Source organism: Ursus arctos, unplaced genomic scaffold, assembly GCF_023065955.2.
Source record: "Ursus arctos isolate Adak ecotype North America unplaced genomic scaffold, UrsArc2.0 scaffold_23, whole genome shotgun sequence".
Taxonomy (NCBI): Eukaryota; Metazoa; Chordata; class Mammalia; order Carnivora; family Ursidae; genus Ursus; species Ursus arctos.
In genome coordinates this window covers 41,407,503-41,428,557 of record NW_026622908.1, presented here as the reverse complement: position 1 = coordinate 41,428,557, position 21,055 = coordinate 41,407,503, and the positions used below count along the sequence as shown (strand labels likewise).

General features: G+C 50.5%; 1 protein-coding gene across 1 annotated transcript; it reads right to left on the bottom strand.

Annotated features, from left to right (window-relative positions):
* Positions 1–44: 44 nt before the first annotated feature.
* On the bottom strand, positions 45–18,306 carry VPS51 (VPS51 subunit of GARP complex). Its single transcript, XM_026483261.4, has 10 exons — positions 17,856–18,306; positions 17,245–17,374; positions 3,937–4,083; positions 3,638–3,857; positions 2,796–3,513; positions 2,186–2,401; positions 1,772–1,990; positions 1,213–1,334; positions 1,033–1,120; positions 45–431 (listed from the first exon to the last, which is right to left on the bottom strand). Exons 1-10 carry the CDS (start codon positions 18,078–18,080, stop codon positions 171–173), a joined length of 2,346 nt encoding a protein of 781 aa, XP_026339046.3. The 5' UTR covers positions 18,081–18,306; the 3' UTR covers positions 45–170.
* Positions 18,307–21,055: the final 2,749 nt, after the last annotated feature.

Sequence of the window (21,055 nt, the reverse complement as noted above, 5' to 3'; positions counted from 1 at the left end):
CGCAACTCCACCCCCCCAGCCCCGCCCCCGCAAGAGAGAGGGAGGAGGAGACAACACGTCTTTATTAGCGGGTCTTGAGGCCGGCGGGGCAGGGCCAGCGGACCGTCGGGAGACCAGGGGATGGGGAGGTTGGGGCGACTGTGCAAGCCCGTGCATGGCAGCGGTCCGGCCTAGCCACGCTCGCAGATGACTTCGACGACACTGGGTTCCATGGGCACCGGGTCCGGGCAGCGCAGGGCAGCCGAGGCCACTACTTCATCCAAGAGCAGGTGCACGAGCTCCTCATCGGCCACGAAGCGCCACAGGTAGAGCTGCAGGAAGTGACAGTCCACCTGCACCTGCTGCAGGCCGAAGCGCCCGAAGGTGCGCAGCCGCACACACTCCAGCAGCGTCTTCAGGCTGATCTTGATGATGCCGGTCAGCACCGACACCTGCGGGCAAGGACAGAGGAATGCAGCCCTGGGCCAGCAGGTGTTGGGAGGGGGCACTGGGTCCCTGAGGGGCCAGAGAGACAGCAAGAGGCCGGGAGCTGCGATGGGGTGTAAACGTCCCAGGACCCCCGTAAGAGGGAGGGACAGATGCAATGTTGGCACCATTATCTGGAGAACAGACAGGGAAGGCCCAACAATCAGAGGAGCAGAGATGGGAGTCACCACTGACGGAGGGGCTCGCTGAGTTAGACGCAAAAGACCACCAGGTCCTAGAATGTGGGCAGAGACTATGGTGTGGACAGGAATCCCTGGGGAGGACCCAGGACTACTGTGACGACAAGAACAAGAGCCAAAGAGGCATTCTAGATCCGCGTCCAGACCCAGGCTAGGAGCACACCAAGATCAGGGCAGAGGGCTGTGGGATATGGTGATGCGGGATGGGATATGGTGGGGCTCTGGATGACCATTCACTCCTAGAAACAGCCCACAGAGACAGAGCCTGGGTGGGGACAGAGTCCTAGGCTCCCTGACTCAGTGTGGGACTGCTTCAGCCAACCTTCCCAAGGGCCCCTGGAAGGTGGGGTCACTGGGGACTTCAGACCTTGTTGAACTCCACAGGGCTGAACACGTCAATACGTTCAGAGAACAGTTTCTGGATGTTGCTCAAGAGATTAGTGTCCATTGGGGCGCTGGATGGTGGGAGAGACAAGCAATCAGAGCCCACCCTGTACCCCCATCCTCCTTTGTCCATTCCCCGGGGGGTTACCCTGGCCAGCCAGACCTGGGTGTATAGCTGGGTGCATAGCGGCCCTGCTGTCGAGAGCTGCTGTACACAGAGAAGGTCCTTTTGCTGGAGTCGCTGCTCTGGGCCTTGCGGACACCCTCTTCGTACAGAAGCCCCACCTGGTGATGGAAGGAGGCACTGCAAGGAGGCCAGAGCAAGGGGAGCCTCCAGCCCACCAGGTGCCCAGGGTGAGGGCCCAGGACACCCTAAATTACAAACTCATTTGTTATGAGAGTCACAGGGTAGTGGGGACCTGGTATCTGGTTGGTACCTGGTCACTATTTATAGAACCAGAGGAGTGGGACAAAGGCGGGACATAAGATTTGGTACTGAGGCCCAATCTTCAGTGCTAGCCCTGCCCGCCCTGATTCCCTGGTGACTCTAGACCTCAGCCTTCTCACAGGTGAAACGGGGGCAATGACGCCCCAAGTCAGGGCTGCGGAGGAACGAGGCCACAGACGCAGGCACTGATGTCTTGATCCTCCGAGGGTTGCTTCCCCCACACCCACAGCCTGCATCAGGACCCCCCTGGCCAGCCCGGGCCAGCGGGGAGCACCTGCACATCGATCGCCGTCGTGTCCTCCACCACCCGCTTCATGACAGCACGCACGTTCCGGGGCTCCAGCGTACTGAGCCAGTCCCGCGTCTCTACGCTCTTGCGCAGCATCTGTGATATGACCAGACCCTGCACCTTCACGTAGTGGGTCAGTAACCGCCGCGCTGTCTCCCTGGCCTCCGCACACAGTGTGCTCACGGGTGTCACTGGAGACTGGTCCTGAGCCAGGGGTGCAGAGGACAGAGAGACAGTGAGTGCTGGGGGCAGCTCAGGGGCCACTGCCAAGCAGGAGCAGGGCACGGGCTGGGCAAGGGGGAGGTTGGGCTGGGCCTAGGCAGCTGGCCTGGGTCTGACCATGACAGCACTGTCCACGGCGGACCCCCCCCCCCACCCTGCTGTGAGCCAGCGGTTCACCTGCACGAGAAACTGCTCATCAGTGAGGGTGAGGACGTAGGAGACGGTGGCTGTCTCGTAGTCCAAGCAGAGGCGGGAGAGCAGCAGGAGCAGAGCAGGCGGTGTGGCACCCCCCTTCTCCCCAGGGCTGTCACAGAAGCTCTGAGCCGTCTGGCACATGGAGCGGATGAAGCCCACAATGAGGCCCTCACGAACACCCTGGCTGCAGAACTCGCCCTGTGAGGAGGAGGGCCCCAGATCCATAGCGGGTCCCCTCTTCCAGGCAGGGGCTGCTAGCGACCCTCTTCTGGGACCCTAAATGCCCTAGCCCCTCTCCAAGGGACAGCTTCATCCTGCATTCCAGGACCCAAGAGCAGCTCCCCTGCTTGGGGGGCAGGGGTGGAGTGCGAAGAGACAAAGCCAGCGCTGGGGACCCTGTTTGCAGGTGCCCTCCCAGCCTTCCCCTCCCCTCCAGGCTGTGCCAGCCTTCCTTATGACAGCCTGAAACCACATCCAGAGTGCCTGGGCGACGACTGTGTGCCCTGATAGCTGACAAACTGTAGGATGTATACAAGAGTGCCCGGAATAAGGGGGGTTGGGGGGGGGATAAATGCCCAGAGGTAGGCCATACCCGGAAGTAGGGCTTGTTGGAGAAAGACACCTCCTTGGCGGTGAAGAGGTGCACAGCTGCCAGGGAGGCCTTGATGTGGCTCAGGATGGAGCTGGCCACGTTGGCCAGCAACTCGGCCAGGCCCGGGCCCTCCTTTCCAGCCAGGCGAGGTGCGGCCAAAGCCTGCCGCACGTCGGTCAGGCAACCCAGGAAGGCGGCCCGCAGGCCCTGCAGGTGGTGGCCCAGGCGCTCCCGGGCCACCCGCTCCACGATCTCCGTGGCGGCCTCGGCCAGCCCCGCAGCGGCCAGCAGGGCCCCAGGCGCCCGCAGGCGCCGATGGAAGCGGTCCAGCGCCCGCACCAGCAGCGAGTTGTCGCCGCTGCCCTGCTCCTGTGCCAGCCGCCGCTCCACTAGCGCAAAGTAGCGGCCACCCAGCTCCCGCGCGAAGGCTGCCAGCTTCTCGGCACCCGCCGGGCCCTGGGCCGCGAACAGCTCCTGGTAGGCCGAGGCCACTTGGCAGAGGCCACCCACGAAGCCACTTCCTCCGTGATCCGTGAACTCTAACACGTCGGGAGCGGGAGGGGAGGGCCCCAGCTCTGCCTCCAAGCTCCGCAGCTCGGCCTCCAGCCGCCCCCGGGCGTGCGCCAGGAACTCGTCACACAGCTCCTCCGCCGGCTCCCCCAGGGCCAGCAGCAGCTCCACGCACTCCGCCTGCTCGGGTGCGCCCGAGCCGCCCTCCCTGCGAGGTGGGAGGTGGCGGTGAAGGGCAGGCTGACAGAATTCGGGGTGGGGGGTGGGGAAGACGGACCGCCACCGGCAGGCCCGGGACCCCGGCGGGGTGGGTCAGGGTCCCCGGGCCACACCTGAAGCGCTGCCGCAGCTGCTGCGCCAGGCGAGCCGTGATGACCTGGCAGTCGTCCTGGATGGCGCGGAAGGAGGGCAGGTGCTGGTACTGCTGCAGCACGGCCCGCGCGCGGCCCTGGTAGCGCACCGCCTGCCCGTAGGCGCCCAGCTCCACGCACTTGGTGAGGCGCGAGGGCAGCTCGAAGAGGAACTGCAGCTTCCGCAGCAGTGCGTGGACCCCTGGGGGACGGGGACAGGTGCTGTGAGCCCCAGCGCCCCGGGTGGCCCGTTCTGGCACCGGCTCCGGGACCCGGCCCACCTGCTAGCTTGGTGATGCGCTCGTGGCGGTCCTGCAGGGTGGCGCTGATGCGCGCGCTGAAGTCTGTGATCACGGCCATGTTGGTGGCCAGCCGGTCCATCTCGTCCTCCATCTTCCGGAAGTCGTTCTTCATCTTCCGGATGGTGTCTGGGAGGGCAAGGGAGCGGGAGAGGGCAAAGGAGATGACTTGGCACGGGGGCAGCCCTCAAATGCTCCTCCCCCACCCTGCCACCCCCCGCCACACACACATGCACGTGCACGCGCACACGCCTCCTTCCCAGATGCCCCTGAGCCAGCTCCTCAAGGGTCACATTGATGACTGAGTGCCAAAGGGGCTGCCATGGTGCTTGGTCACAGTAAATGAGAGGGAAGGCCACATTTTCTGAGCACCCCTTGCGTGTCCTGGTGCGTGGGGAGAGGCCTATGGAGCCACAGTCCCTGAGCTCAGAAGATGCCAAAGGAGGGCACAGAGCGCTTGGCAGGAACCTGTGTGCTCCTTCAGAGGGGCCTCCTCCGTGTCCAACGCACTGCCTGGCACAGAGGAGACACCCTATGTCCTTCCCAGTCCTCCCGAGCCCTTTCACCCCACCTTCTGGAACACAGCCGACCTTCTCTGAAGGGTCTTTTCCCTTTTGTCTTAAGGGAAACCTGCCTAAGGAGACAGTTCTTTTCACACCCAGCACCTCAGGGCCTGGCCCCTTGACATTTCTAGTTTCTACTCTTCTTCCCTTTAGGACCCCAGCTTCTTTGAAGACCATACCATCAAACTACACCCCTCTTGTTGCCATCTCTACTGTCCTCTTTGCCACACCTCCCAGTTGCTGATCACTGTCACCTCCTTGTGGACAAGAACATCCACATGGATGACGCTTCGGACATTCCTGACTCTCCATTCACGACCTCCCCAATTCCACGCACGCTTGCCTCTGCCTCATCTGTGCCACCGTCTCCTTGACCTCAGCTTCTGTAACTCTGATTATTCACCCTGTCTACCGACTCTAACAGTCCTTTGGCCTCTCCAGGAACTCCAGATCCAGTGACCCTAGCACAGTGTCACTACTCCTGACACCTCTCACAGCTGCAATTCCCTACTCATTCCCCGGGATCTCTGACCTGCCACCAGGGTCATTCGTCATTGGGCATGTACAAGCCCCCTTGCCTCTCTTGTCCCCTCCCTCCATTACTTGCTAGTGAAACCTTACAGCAGGTTAAGCCCAACCAGCCACCCACCCCATGCACCCAAACGGCTAAAACTGAGCCATAAAACCATGCCAACTGGCCTTCCTTTAAATTTATGACTTCAAGTTCCCCCATCCTTCCAAACCCTGTGCTTTCCCATTTTCCAAAATAACATTTTCTCCAGAGTCCTTAAAACTCCAATACATGCCCCCAACTCTCAATTGGTGACTCTGCTTCACATTTTACAAATAAGCTACAAGCAAACACCAATCCCTCTAAATCTGCAGAGCACGGGGAAAGATCTGTGCCTTCTGCCTCCCTCTCCCTGAGGGGTGTCATCCAGTCCCATGGCTGTAGTGACGTGGACATTACTGTCTCCAGTCTGACCAGAGTCCAGCCTAACAACCCATTTAACACCTTGATGGGGATGGCAAACAGGCTATTCAAGTATGACATGAACAGGGGCGCCTGGGTGGCTCAGTCGTTAAGCGTCTGCCATCGGCTCAGGGCGTGATCCTGGCGTTATGGGATCGAGCCCCGCATCAGGCTCCTCCGCTAGGAGCCTGCTTCTTCCTCTCCCACTCCCCCTGCTTGTGTTCCCTCTCTCACTGGCTGTCTCTCTCTGTCAAATAAATAAATAAAATCTTAAAAAAAAAAAAGTATGACATGAACAAAACAGAATTCTTGACTTTCCCCAAAACTGGTCTTCCACTAAATTTTTTCATCTTGGCTCCTGGCCATTTTCAGAGTCATTTTTTAATTTTTATCTTTCCTTCAACCCACATTTACTCCATCAGCAAGTCCTGTAAGTTTTACCTCCAACATTTTGTTTCCAAGCCACCATTATCTCTTGTCCAACTACAGCCAACATTTCCCAAATAATTTCCCTAACTCTACTCCTGAACCTATCATCAATATTCATTAAGGAGGGCTGCCTGGCTGGCTCAGTGAGTAGAGCCTGGGACTCTTGATTTCAGGGTCGTGAGTCTTTGAGCCCCATGTTGGGTATAGAGATTACTTTAAAAATATATTCATGAAGGAAAGCAAGGATGAAGCAGAAACATATCTGTCATAGGCGACTTTAATTCGCTTCTATCAATCCATGACAGATCAAGTGGCAAAAGCCAAGAGAGGCTACAGAAGATCTAAAGAACTAATATGGACGACCTATTTGATTTATATTGAATTCTTTTTAGATTCCATAAAATATACCACAGCATATTAGGTCTTACAGAAAATCCCAATAAATTTACAAAGATAAGAAATTCACTTTCTAACCACAATGCAATTGAACTGGAAATTAATAACAAAACTACAAAGCGAAGAGACCCCATCATTTGGAGAAAAGAAACCTTCATTTTTAATCAGCTATCGGGTCAAAAGGGAAATCAAAACAAAGAACAGCATATAACAGCAATGAAAACACTACAGATCGGAACGTATAGAACACAGCTTGAGCAATGTTCAGAGGAAATCAGCTTTAAATATTTATAAAAATAAATTAGAATAAACACTCAACTTAATAAGTTAGAAAAAACACTACACATTTTAAAAAAGCAGAATTAAGGAATAAGTAAAGCTAAAAGCAGAGATTAATACATTTTTTTAAAGATTTTATTTATTTATTTAGAGTGTGAGGAGGGGGGGAGGAGCAGTGGGGGCAGCAGGGGTGGAAGAAAGGATCTCAAGCCGACTCCACACCAAGCGCAGAGCCCGTCGTGAGGGTCAGTCTCACAAGCCTGAGAGCATGACCTGAGCCAAAACCAAGAGCTGGATGCTTAGCTGACTGAGCCACGCAGGCACCCCAAGATTAATACATTTTTTAAATGGGAGAACTAATAAATCAAAGATCAGGGTCACTAAAAAAAAATAATAAAAGGATAAAAAAATTTATAAAATGTTAGCTAAATTAACTTCTTTAAAGGGGGAAAAATAAGAAATAAGGGGTGCAATTCACAAATTAGAATAATCACAATTATTTGCTCAATTCCATGTAAAGAAATTAAAAATCTTGAATGAAATGAGTAATTTGTTACAAAAACAGAATTTACCCTTATGGGGGGGCCTGGGTGGCTCAGTCAGTTCAACGTCTGCCTTCGGCTCAGGTCATGATCCCAGGGTCCTAGGATCCAGGCCAAGCAGGGAGCCTTCTTTTCCCCTCCCCCTCTGCCTGCCACTCCCCCTGCTTGTGCACTTGCACGTGCTCTCTCTCACGCACGCTCTCTCTCTGTCAAATAAAAATAATCTTAAAAAAAATAATATATAAAGTTAAAAAAGAACGGCAAGTCATTTCACATAGGGCTATTTTTCCTTAGTATGTGAAGAATTCTTCTAAATCATTATGGAAAAGAACAACAACTCTATAGAAAAATAGGAAAAAGACATGAACAGATAGTTCACAGACAAAGATATCAACAAACAGCTCTTAAACAGGCAAGAGATGTTCCACCTCAGTCAGAAGAGAAAGTGAAAATACACAGAGATACGGGGCGCCTGGGTGGCACAGCGGTTAAGCGTCTGCCTTCGGCTCACGGCGTGATCCCGGCGTTCTGGGATCGAGCCCCACATCAGGCTCCTCCGCTATGAGCCTGCTTCTTCCTCTCCCACTCCCCCTGCCTGTGTTCCCGCTCTCACCAGCTGTCTCTATCTCTGTCAAATAAATAAATAAAATCTTAAAAAAAAGAAAAGAAAATACACAGAGATTTTCACTTTTCACCTACGGGATTGGCAAAGATGAAAAATGTTGATAATAGTGTTGACCAGGGTGTTTAGAAAGAGCTATTCTGTTAGTTGCTGGTGGTTGTGCAAACTGGTATTTATGGAAAGGAATCTGGCAACATCTACGTGCAGTCATCTGTGAGCCTTCCCACCCATACCTGGTTTGTGTGTGGCTCCTGGACCATGGGAATATTCTCTAAGCAGGCCTGGGGCAGCAACCCAGCTTGGGGAGACAGCAAGAGAGGCAGGGTGAGGAGAAAAACATCAATGACAATGACAAGGAAAATAAAAGGGAACGGACACAAAAGTTGCAGGGGAAAAATAGAGTAGCTAAAATGGAAATGCGCAAGAAGAACCCATGGAGCTAAAATCTATGGAGCAATGAGGGATTTTAAAAATTTACACAAGGAGGCAGACCGTGAATTAGCGAAACGAGCTTTTCATGTTAGCAACGGAGTCCATGGCACAAGCCCACTCACCCTTATTCTTAGAGATGATTCTCTAGAGAGGCAAGTCACTACAAACTAAGCTTACACAAACGGGATGACCATAGTACTCGGTGGGGCCCCAGTCTGGAGGTGCTCGTATTTTTTGGAAAATGATTGCATTGCCAAGCCACGGCGAGTGAAATTAAATAACACAGCACACAGAGTGCCCTGCAGTTAAAAACTGAATAAAAGGAGAGCAAAGGCAGAAGATGGAAGCCGAGGTACCAGACGGATCATGGGCTAATGGTCATGGAGAAGCCAGGAAGTTCAAGAGGCATTTCATCTCCCCCCCCCCCCCGCCAAATTCTGATTTCGCTTATAAGCAGTTTAACCTGTTGACATAACCTCCTTCCACATCTGTCAAAAGATACCATTAAAAGAGCAGATTCTTTTCTGGAGTGCGTGTTTGGGTCCGGGACACTTAGGTTCAAGGAAACTTGAATATGACTTCCAAAGGAACAAAAAAAAAAAATCCAAAAACTAAGTTGTCACTGAAACAGAGTAAAAGAAAACCTACTGCTGGTGTCATTGTTGCTGAATGCACAGGCACAGAGCCACTGAAATGGAAATACAAGTTGTACCATGTTAAAAAACAACAACAGCAACAACCACACCACTGAGTAATAAAGACTACACTGTATACCCTTGAACTATGTCAAGCTTGTTAAGAAAAGCAGCTTGCAGTAGGGCAAATGGTAACTGTTTGGACACCAAGATACGAGCTTGGGAGACGAGTGGGTGGTAACTGGTAGGAGGCTGGAGGGGGCCTTGCCAGCCTGGGTGCTGACTGCACAGACACGTTCCATTTGGGAAATTCATGGAGCTGTCCACCTGTGACCCGTGCACTTTTCTGTATGTCTGTGAATCCTCAACAGAGTTTACTGTTAAAGATTGCTTTGCCATTGCCTGGGGAGAGCAATGGGAAGAGGCTTTTCACTGTACAACCTTTGAGACGTTTTCAATTTTGAAACAGACAGATGCATTATTACATAAACTAAATGTCGAGGCCAGATGTTGGCAAAGTACAGCCTGGAGGCCAAACCTGACTTGATCCCTGTTTAGTTTTTTGGTTTTTAACTGGGATATAATCGACACACCATAGAATTCAGTGGTTTTTAGTATTTTTACTATACCCGCAAGATTGTGCAACCACTATCACGATCTTGTTCCAGAACATTCATCAGCCCAAAGAGAAGCCCTGTAACCCTTGGCAGCCACTCCCTATTTCTCCCCATGCCTCAGTCCCTGCCAACCACTAATCTGTTTTCTATTTCTATGGATTTGCCTGTTCTGTACATTTAATAGAAATGGAATTAGACAAAATGTGGCCTTTTGTGCCTGGCTTCTTTCATTTACCACATTTTCAAGGTTCTCTACGTTATAGCATGAATCAGTATGTCATACTTTTTTTTGGCTGAGTCATAGTCCATTGTGTGGATACACATTTGTTTCTCCACCCACCGACTGGTGGCCATTCGGATTGCTTCTTTCGGCTATTATGAATAACGCTGCTAGGAACATTCACGGACCTGCTTTTGTGTGAACACACTGGCAGTCCTCTCCAGTATATTCCCATGAGTGGAATTTCTGGGGCTTATGCTAACTCTGTGCTTAGCTCTTTGAGAAATGGCCACAGTATTTTCAGGTACACCATTTTGTACTCCTACCAGTAATGTAGGAGAGTTCCAAATCCTCCACGTCTTCACCAACATGTGTTATATTCCAGTTTCTGGAAATCCCAGTGGGTGGGCAGTGGTATCTCACTGTGGGTTTTTGTTTGAAGATTTTATTTATTTATTTGTCAGAGAGAGAGAGAGAGAACAAACAAGCAGGGGGGAGTGGCAGGCAGAGGGGAAACAGGCTCCCTGATGAGCACGAAGGCCGATGTGGGGCTCGATCCCAGGACCCTGGGACCATGACCTGAGCCAAAGGTAGACGCTTAACTGACTGAGCACCCAGGTGCCCCTCACTGTGGTTTTGATTTGCATTTCCCCAATAACTAATGATGTTGAGCAACTTTACATGTGCTCATTGGTCATCTGTCTATCTTCTTTGGAGAAATGTCGATTCAAATCCTTTGCCCATTTTCTTTCTTTCTTTCTTTCTTTTTTTTTTTTTGATTTTTTATTTATTTATTCGATAGAGATAGAGACAGCCAGCGAGAGAGGGAACACAAGCAGGGGGAGTGGGAGAGGAAGAAGCAGGCTCCTAGCGGAGGAGCCTGATGTGGGGCTCAATCTCATAACGTGGGATCACGCCCTGAGCCGAAGGCAGACGCTTAACCACTGTGCCACCCAGGTGCCCCCCTTTGCCCATTTTCAAATAGGGTTGTCTTTTTAGTGCTAAGTTGTAAAAGTTCTTTATATATTCTGGACATTACACCCTTGTTAAATATATGACTTACAAATACCTTCTCCCATTCTATGAGTCATCCTTTACTTTCTCAATAGTGTCCTTTAAAACACAAAACTTCAAATTTTTTTAAGATTTTATTTGTTTTTTAGAGAGAGTGTGTGTACAAGTAGGGGGAGGGGCAGCGGGAGAGAGAGAATCTCAAGCAGGCTCCATGCTAAGCACGGAGCCTGACGTGGGACTCTATCTCACAACCACGAGATCATGATCTGAGTCAAAATCAAGAGTCGGATTTCAACCAACTGAGCCACCCAGGCACCCCCACAAAATTTTAATTCTGATGAAGTCCAGTTTGCCTATGTTTTTCCTTCGGTTACTTATGCTCTTGGTGTCTATAGGAAGAAAAGACACTACTGTGTGTCTCCTCCATTCTCAACACTCCAACACTACTTCACATCTGACACCAGATGTGTGGGTTTTCCACACACCAAGCGATTCTGCAACACCAACTGGGTGTCCTACAATTTAACTTAATTGTGACACTATTTACTGGGAGTTAGTGTCAGATCTTATGGGCTAAGGGCTTAGTTACACAAGACTACACTACCCCGGGGCAGCTGGGTGGCTCAGTCGGTTCAGCTTCCAACTCTTGATTTCAGCTCAGGTCATGATCTTGGGGTCATGGGATCAAGCCCTGCATCTGGCTCTGTGCTGGGCTGCAGAGCGTGCTTGACATTCTCTCCCTCTTCCTTTGCCCCTCCCCGTTGCTTGTGCGCACACATGCACGCTCTCTCTCAAATAAATACATAAATAATATTTTTTAAATAGCACATTTAGGGACACCTGTGTGGCTCAGTCGGTTAAGCATCTGCCTTCGGTTCAGGTCATGATCCCAGGGTTCTGGGATCGAGTCCTGCATCGGGCTCCCTGCTCAGCAGGGAGCCTGCTTCTCCCTCTGCCTGCCGCTCCCCCTGCTTGTGTTCTCTCTCTCTCTCTCTAGCAAATAAATAAATTAAATAAAATATTTTTCAAAAATAGCAGATTTAAATCCTTCTGTAGTAAATTCAATGCCTGGGCTTCTTCAGAGACAGTTTCTACTGATTTTTTTTTTCCTGTGTATTGGCCAGATTTTCTCCTTTATTTGCTGGTCTCAAGAAGTTCTGTTGAACAACAGACATAGTAAATACTATCAGATGGTAAATCTAGAAGTCAGCTTCTCTCTCCTGCCCAGAGTTTGTTGTTGTGGCTGTTTAATCCTATTGCTTGTTTAGTTATTTTTCTGAGTTACTAAACCTCTACTATTAGTCTCTGAACCAATTCTAGAAAGTTTGTATGCTTCCTTGTGTATAGGCACTGAAATCATTACGTGGTTAGCTTAGTGGTCAGCTTTGTTTAAATACCCGGAATCAATAAATCTCTTTAGTTTTTGCTGAGGGGGTGTGTGCGCGCGCGCGTCTGTGTTGGGGCAGAACTTAGACACTCAAGCAGGCAGTTTACAACCCACCTTGGCCCTCGCTTACCGCTGGCGCAGAGCCTGAAGGGGAGCGAGCTTAAAGCATTCTCAGGCCTTTCTTAATTTTCTTTTTAAGATTTTATTTATTTGACAGAGAGAGAGACAGCCAGAGAGAGGGAACACAAGCAGGGGGAGTGGGAGAGGAGGAAGCAGGCTCCCAGCAGAGGAGCCTGATGTGGGGCTCGATCCCAGAACGCTGGGAGCATGCCCTGAGCCGAAGGCAGACGCTTAACGACTGAGCCACCCGGGCGCCCCTCAGGCCTTTCAAGCACGTGTACCACCTTACATTATACGTGACCTTCAAATTTCAATATGGAGGTCTCACTCCTCGGCGTTTCTTTTTAAGCTTTTAAGTTAGTCTATTGTTTGCCCCAAGTATTATCCATCACTTCAGGCAGACACAATAATTGCCCGTAACTGTTTTTGACAAACACCCCTGGTGAAAGGCTTTTAGTACTGGGTGACTTCAAGGTCAGGTCAAATAAAGAGATACCTAGGGAGTGGAGTCTTTCAGGAAACCAGCAGATAGGTTACATAGACAGTTCTTTCAGCATGAGGCTTTCAAAGAGCTCCAGCCCTATCCTGGTCCCTCCAGTATTAGAAATAATGGGGTATTTTTCAAGGTTACTACTGAGCTGGAGAGGAAATTGTGGGGTAAAAGACCACAGGAGGGGCGCCTGGGTGGTACAGTTGGTTAGGCGTCAGACTCTCGGTTTCGGCTCAGGTCATTATCTCAGGGTCCTGAGATCAAGCCCCAAGTTGGGCTCGGTGCGGAGTCTGCTCGAGATTCTCTCTCCCTCTCCCTCTGCCCCTACTGCTCGTGCTCTCTCGCTCTCTCTCTCATAAACAAATCTTTACGGGGAAAAATAACACCACCAAATTTGCCACTTTTACCAAGATTCAGCTGTTTTTCTTAAATAAAGGCTCCTCAGATTGTTGCAAACCTTTGGTTCATTTCTAGAGTTCCGAAAAAAAGTTGATTCTGACCATTTTGGCCCGTTTTTTCAGTTGCTTTTATGGAAGGGAGATTTTCAAGTGCACTTGCTCCACCATTTTTGCTGACGTCACCCTGGAAGTCACACCTGTTGGTGTAAATGAGCCTCACTGGGACTCAGACATCGGCACTCATTCACCTACTGCCCGCAGTGACTTTCAGGCCACAAGAGCAGAGACCAGAGGGCCCACAAAGCTGAAAATGTGGACTTTACTCAGAAAAAGCTTGCCACCCGCCATGTATATCCTATGCAGTCGGGTCCTGCTCCCTTCATCCTGTCGCTCTTCTCTGGTCAGAGCGTTTTCGGGGCCTCTGCACAGGTTTCCTCAGCCTGAGCCGCTCTGCCTCCAAATCCTCCCACGCTCAGCTCTTCATTGTTCACCTTCATTGTTACCTCCTCACGAAACCCTTCTCTGCCACCCTTTCCACACCACGCCCCACCGCCCACTCTCGCTCTAGTAACCTGTTTCACTTCAAGAGCTCTCGTTGAGCCAAATGATCTGTCTCTTTCTCTAGAACGTATGTTCTATGACGGCTGAGGAACTGTCTGGCTTGCAGCTACATCCTCGTGCCTAGAATAGTGCCTGGCACACAAGCGATCAAATATTTGGCAAGTAAGTGAACAAACGAATGAATCGGTCAAAGGGACGTACAGTCATGCTGACACCACCTTCCCTCCAAGACCACTTCACTCTAACTCCCTTGGCCTCAGCGTTACGAGATCCCCCCTCCATAACGGCTCCCCACGGGGCGCCTGGGCGGCTCAGTCGTTAAGCGGCTGCCTTCGGCTCAGGGCGTGATCCCGGCGTTCTAGGATCGAGCCCCACATCAGGCTCCTCCGCTGGGAGCCTGCTTCTTCCTCTCCCACTCCCCCTGCTTGTGTTCCCTCTCTCGCTGGCTGTCTCTCTCTCTGTCAAGTAAATAAATAAAATCTTAAAAAAATCAATCAATAAAGGCTCCCCACCTCCAGCACCAGTCAGAAGGCCACTCCTTGGAGGTACTCTAAGGAAAGCAGAGATGGGGTGGACTAGATCCATCAAGATTCCTTCTGACTGGAGATGCTGTTACTATCTGACATGATCTCTAGAGTTCCTATGATAAAGACCAAAATGCTTCTCATGGTCTACAAGGGCCTCCGTGATCTGGACCCACAAGACCATCCAGGTTCACTTCATGCCTGGCTCCCCTTTAGAAATAATAATAAAACAAAACCAAGCCAAAACCAAACCCTAGCTCATTATGTCCCTCTTCCCATACCCGATCTTCTCGCAGTTTCCTGAGCACCACACCCACCATCCTGTGGTCAAGCTGAAACCTCAGGGTCATTCTTCACATGCTGTTGCTTCTCAACACCGTGTCCGGTCAATATTGCCACAAATATTTCTCAGTTTGCCCATCACTGTCCATCTCCACCACTACCGACCTGACGTACGCTCCCAAAATCTCTGGCTTGGACTAGCGAAAAGGCCTCCCTCCAGACACCTCTCCCAGCGCAGCTGGAGGGATCCTTCCAGAACACAAATCTGCCTCATCACCCGTATGTCTGAACTCCTTGCTTGGCTTAGTGCTTAGTATGGAAAAAGGCAAAGTTCCTTCATATGCTCTTGAGGGTTAAACTCCACAACACGTGCCCACCCGACTAGCTCTGCCCACACTCAGCTTTCCCTGCTGTAGTGATGAGCTCTTGATCCTTGGCTAAGGCCAACCCCTCAACCATGCACTGCTCTATCCCCTCCCCTTTCCTGAAGACTTTGCTCCTGCCATCTTCCCTCTCTCTTGGCACCATGTATAAGCATTCCATGCACAAACGTTTCACCCAAGCTTATCGATTCTATTTCTTGGAATGCTTCCTTCATGTGGCCGCTCAGACACCCATGCTCCTGATTGTCCTCAAACCTCCCCAAAATGCTTGCTTCCTTTGTGAGCTCCTCCTTCTCTTCAATACTTCTGAATGTCAGGATGCCACAGGGCTCAGTCCTTAGACCTCGTCTCTTCTCTCTGTATACTTCCTCCCTGGGAGATCTCCTCTTATTCCCTGTACCTCAAGTTCCGGCCTTCTCTGGACTCCAGATCCTTCAAAAAAGCAATCCAAAAACAATCTTGAATCCTTCCTCTTCTCCACTGCGGCCGTCGTGGTCCGTGCCACTGGCATCTTGCCTGGACTGCTGCAACAGCTGCCTGATGGGGGTCTTGGCCACCCTTGCCTCCCTACAGTCCACTCCCCACCGAGTGGACAGAGGGGTCCTTTTAAAACAAAAGTTAGGTCACCCCATTCTTCTCATTCCATCTCATTCAGAGTAAAGAGCAGGATCCTTATAACCACTTACAAGTTCCTATAAAATCTGGTCCCCACTAGCCCTCCACCCTATCACCTACCACTCTCCTCCTCCCTCGCTCCCCCTAAACTCCCTGCTGTACTCTGAATATGCCTGACATGCCCTCTCTTCAGAGCCTCTGCCCCTGCTGCTTCCTCCCCCACCAGGGCTGGTTCGTTCTCATCAGGGTCCTGCTCAAACGTCACCACCTCAGAGGGGCCTTCTCATACTTACCCTAGCTAAAGGCAGACCCACACACACATTACTCTTTTCTCCCTACTCTATTTCCTTCTTCTCACACTTACTACCACCTCTATTTGTGTATTCATTTATTCTCTGTCTCCTCAACTGCAGGCTGCAGGAAGCAGCCTGATCTAGCTGGCTCATTGCTGTATCCTCCGTATGCAGAGCAGCTCTTGGCAAAGAAAAAGAAAGGAAGAAAGGAAGAGAAAAAAAGAAAGAAAGAAAGAAAGAAAGAAAGAAAGAAAGAAAGAAAGAAAGAAAGAAAGGAAGGAAGGAAATAAAAAGGAAAAGGGAAAAAAAAGAGGCATTCAATGAATACTTCATGAATGGATAGAAGACTTTACAGTATTTACAGATTTAGAACCCCTGATTCCAACACTCACTTTATAATTTTCTCCCTTAAGAAAAAGATAAAATAACAACCCATCCTGATTAAGCAAGAGCTAAACGTCAAAACAATACAAATTCTAACAAATGGAAAATGTAATGCTTGCAAAACTCCTGTGAGAAATTTCATAGCTCAGAAATTATGATGATTTTTTTTAAAGATTTATTTATTTTAGAGAGAAAGAGCATTGTGGGGGAGGGGCAGAGGGCGAGAGGGTGGGGGAGAGAAGCAGACTCCCCACTGAGCGTAGAGTGTTGCCAAAATCAAGAGTTGGACTCTCAACCAACTGAGCCGCCCGGGCGCCCCTAGAAATTATGATTTGTTGCTGGCTGATGCTGGTATTAGCAAATAAAGAGGTGCCTACTCATTGGACCTGCTTCAAATCAGACAAAAGAACAATGACTACTCCCAGCACTGTGACACTAGTAGAGTAAGAGGTGTCAGAATGAACCTCACAGAGGTCCACCCAACATTCTCATGGACCACAGGCAGACCCTCAAGATCTGCCCTACGACTAAGTACACAGGGGTCCAAAATTATCACAAAAGTCTGAGTAGTGCATTTCACCCCCATAAGACAGCAGTAGCTCAACACTGTCTAGCACTGTCCTGGACAGAGAATAAGTGGGGCAAGAAGGAAAAACAGAACAAAACCCCTTTACATGATCTTTGGGTCCATTGATGTCACAAATTTTCTGTCTCTTTGCTTAATTTAAAAGGGGGAAAGGGATAGAGGAAGGGAGGGAGAGAGAGAAAGAGAGACAGAGACAAGCCCACCCTCAAGACAGACCTGGGCAAGAGAAAAAAGCTACCACTAATGAGAGAAACGAACCCTTCCTGAGACATCCTTAGTGTCAGGGATTCTAAGTGGTTCAGATAAATCCATATCAGTCTAACATTTCATTTTGTTTTTTCTCCCCTTTGGTCCTCAGAAAACACTCTGAGAGCAGCTATTACCTCTATAGTCATTTGACCACAAAAGCTCTGAGAGGTGAGAGTGGATTAATGTCAGGGAAGGACTAGAATCTGGGTCTCCTCCCCCTGAATCCCCTGCTGGTTTCCCCAACACAGGACAACAGGTAAGTGGGACTGTGAAGGGTGTGTCCCAGGGGGAATCACCTGTGGCTGAGATGAACTTGTTGTAGTTCTCATAGACCAGGGTCTGCATGTCGCTGTCCAGAGCCCGGATCTGCCGCACCATGTCTGTCTCACTGTCCATCAGCTGGGCCAGGGGGCACTCTCTACGCAGCTGGAGGAAATCGGGGTGTTAATGCTCAAGTCGGGGGCCCTCATGGCCCTTGGCTTGTCCCTAGCTCGTCGGCTTTCAGTGCAAGAAAACCCTCATCCCACCCCTGTTAGGAATCCTAGACATGGGGCCTATCAGTGGCATAGGTGAGGAGCTGCTGGATTCGACCCTGTTGGGGGTTTGTCAGCCTTCGACATGCTCAGACTCAGCCACGGCCCGGTCCAGAGCCTGTCAGCGCCTGGGCCACGCCCCCTACCCCGGGCCTATCAGAACATCAGCCCGGGACACCTCACTCCGCACCTCTTCAGGACGGTGCAAATCTGCCCATGCTCCCCTTCGACTCCAGCTCTGCCCCTGCTTCGGGTCCGAGGGTGGTCTTGTTTTTAGGAACCCCTGCTTCCCTCACCCCCGCAACAAAGTCAAACGCGTGATCTGGGGGTGCAATGTATCGGCGGCCTGGTTCCCCCAACACACAAACACACACCTTGTCCAGATACACTTCCGGGTCGAAGTGCGCCCCGTTGAGATCCGTCGGGTCCAGGGGGTCCGACCCTGGGGGGCGCCCCGCCGTCTCCCCCTCCGAGAGGCCGTAGTAAAGCTTCAGCATCCCGTGCGCCTTCCGCCGACGCTCCGGGGCCTCTGCCTCGGGCCCCTCGGGAGAGTCCCCAGGTCCAGACCCCGGGCCAGGCCCAGCGGCAGCCGCCGCCATCGCCCCAACTGCAGCCCACGGGCGTGAGGCTGGGAAAGGGACCGGGAGGAGGCACTTCCGGGAGCCATAAAGTTCTTGTTGTAACGAGGCAGTCCTTCAGCTGAAACGTCCCCCTGCAGCCCTGGGTGCTTCGAGACTAGCGTTCCCCCGTACCTTTCCTCCCCGAGCCAAGAGGTTCCGGGAGAGCCCTGGGTTCCCCCAGCCTCTCGAGCGGAAGGATTGAGCGGAACTGGTCGGGTGCTTCCCTCCCAGAAGGAAAGCGGGTCCTGGCTCCCAACCGCGCACGCGCGCGGGCAGAGGCCCCTGAAATATGTCCCGGGGCGTCGTGGACGGAGCGCCGGCCATGGAGCCAGAGAGCAGGTGCCTGACATCCTGGCATTGGCTCGTCACCTGGGTGGCGGCTCAGTTTCCCCCATTCCTAATATGGGGGGGCGACTTCACAGGAGGCCGCGAGGGTAGATGCACGTACGGCGCGCGCGGGGCCTCTAGGACACGGTTTCTCGGGGCCGGTCCTCTGACACGGGTCAGAGCTGCCTTCAGACTCTGGGCTTCCCCCAGACCTAGCTGCTGGTTTTTTTTTTTTTTTTTTTTTTTTAAGTCCCCAAGCACCTCAACATAGGTGCTTCGAGGACCGACCCGGCAGATCTTCAGTGACTGGTGGGCCGTGCTGAGTGAGGGGCTGGGTGGAGACCTGGAGGGTAATTCTCAGGTGTCCGATTTCAACAAAACGCAGGGGTTCACCAAGGTGCAGCGCTCCATCGGACAGGTAATGAAGACCAAATCGAGATGCGATGAGTTTTAATAGAGAAAACGACTTGATCGACGTGGTCCTTGAAACATTACTTGTGATGGGCTGGCGGCGGGGCGGGTGTTGGAATGGAAACCACCTTGTTTATTCTTCGGCAGGGGTCCTGCAGGCCAAACACATCCTACCACTTGTTTCCATGTGGTCTGTGAGCTAAGACTGGTGGGTTTTTGTTTCATTTCAAAATGGTTAAAAAAATAAGAATATTTCATGACGTTAAAATTATGCACAATTCATATATAATCAGAGTAGATCTTAAAAGTTCTCATCAGGAGAAAAAAAATTTTGTTAACTATGTATGGTGACAGATGTTAACTAGACTTATTGTGATCATTTTGAAATATACACAAATATTAAATCATTATGTTGTACCCTTGAAAATAATGTAATGTTAATGTCTATCTCAATTTAAAAGGCAATTTTCATAAAATATGAAAATTATGTGAAATTATATGAAATATTCCAGTGCCTGTAGTTTTATTTGAATACGTCATGCCCATTTGTTTATATATTATCTATGCCTGCTTTTGCCCTACAACAGAAGTGTTGAGTAGTTGTAACAGAGACCTTAGGGCTGGCAAAACCTAAAACATTTAGTATCTGGTCCTTTACAGGAGTTTGCTGACCCCTGAAATCTGTGTTCACAGATGTCCCATTTATGCTCCGAAGGATGTTCAGAAGTTGTTTAAAAAATGCAGTGTCAGCCTATGATGCTATAATCTTAAGAAAATGGAGGGTACGAAGATTTAGATCTACTCCGAGAAGTCTATAAACTTAAAAAAAATTGCAGAATATTGGCAAGAAAGATTATCCAAAATTTGGAAATAAGACCAAGCGTGTAACATGTCCTGCTAGTGCCATCCTGGGGCCTTGAACATTTGATGTTGCTATTTACCATTACATGTTCAGATGCTGATATTACAAGTAGATACTGGCCAGGAGAGATACAAAACGTATCCGGTGGAATGAATAACTTCAGGGAGCCTGGGTGGCTCAGTCAGTTAAGAGCCTGCCTTTAGCTCAGGTCATGATCCCAGGGTCCTGGGATCGAGCCCCATGTCGGGCTCCCTGCTCAGTGGGGAGCCTGCTTCTCCCTCTCCCTCTGCTGCTCCCCCTGCTTGTGGTCTCTCAAATAAATAAATAAAATCTTAAAAAAAAAAAAAAAAAGGAAAAAATAACTACAAAAGTTCTGTCTCATTGTCCTGTAGGACATCAACCAGTTTTGTGTCTAACCTAGAATGATACTCTTTTTTTTTTTTTAAGATTTTATTTATTTATTTGACAGAGATAGAGACAGCCAGTGAGAGAGGGAACACAAGCAGGGGGAGTGGGAGAGGAAGAAGCAGGCCCATAGCAGAGGAGCCTGATGTGGGGCTCGATCCCTCAACGCCGGGATCACGCCCTGAGCCAAAGGCAGACGCTCAACCGCTGTGCCACCCAGGCGCCCCTAGAATGATACTCTTAACAGTCCCCTTTATTTTTTTCAAAGAGATTTTATTTACTTAAGAGAGAGCCCAGGAGAGGGAGAAGCAGACTTCCCACTGAGCAGGGAACCTGACACAGGGCTTGATCCCAGGACCCCGAAGGCAGCCACCTCACCAACTGAGGTTCCAGGCGCCCCTCTAACATTCCTCTTTAAATCCCTATCCATATCCGGGTCCCCGAGATGCGTTACCACGTTACTGAGGCGGAACCCCTCACTGATGGGTTAATATATCTTAGTTACGTGCTTATTCCAGACCTAGCATGTTTTTCACTTTTTGCAAATTACACTTGACAATACGTATGGGATGGTGCTAACGCTTTTTAAATTTGTGCCTGTGTATGTACACATGGGTACGTGAAGTGACATCAAGAAGGGACCCAAAAGATGCCCCCTCACCAAACTGTTGAGGGGGTTACCTGTTAGGTAGGTAGGTAGGAGGTGGGGGAGGTCATTGCCAGGTCCTCTGTATGCTTGTGTATTATGCGAATCTTTTACAAGAACCTAGTCATACGCTACTTGGGTAATTTTTCAATGGCGTTGAGCCAGAAGCCCTAATGTATAAAAGTTCATTTGTATTCACATGAGAACAGAGGTGCGAACAATGGTTTCAATAGTGGGCCAATGGCTGAGCACTGGGGGGTCACCCCTATAATGTGTCAGAATGGGGAGTCTGAGGGACTGTGA

Bases quoted from the DNA above. Each gene is read 5' to 3' on its own strand.
- VPS51 (XM_026483261.4), bottom strand. From the start codon at position 18,080: ATGGCGGCGGCTGCCGCTGGGCCTGGCCCGGGGTCTGGACCTGGGGAC. The intron at 4,084-17,244 runs GTGATTCCCCCT...TTGCCCTCCCAG, and splicing joins CAAGTTCATCTCAGCCACAG to ACACCATCCGGAAGATGAAG. The intron at 432-1,032 runs GTCTGAAGTCCC...CCTTGCCCGCAG, and splicing joins GCCCTGTGGAGTTCAACAAG to GTGTCGGTGCTGACCGGCAT.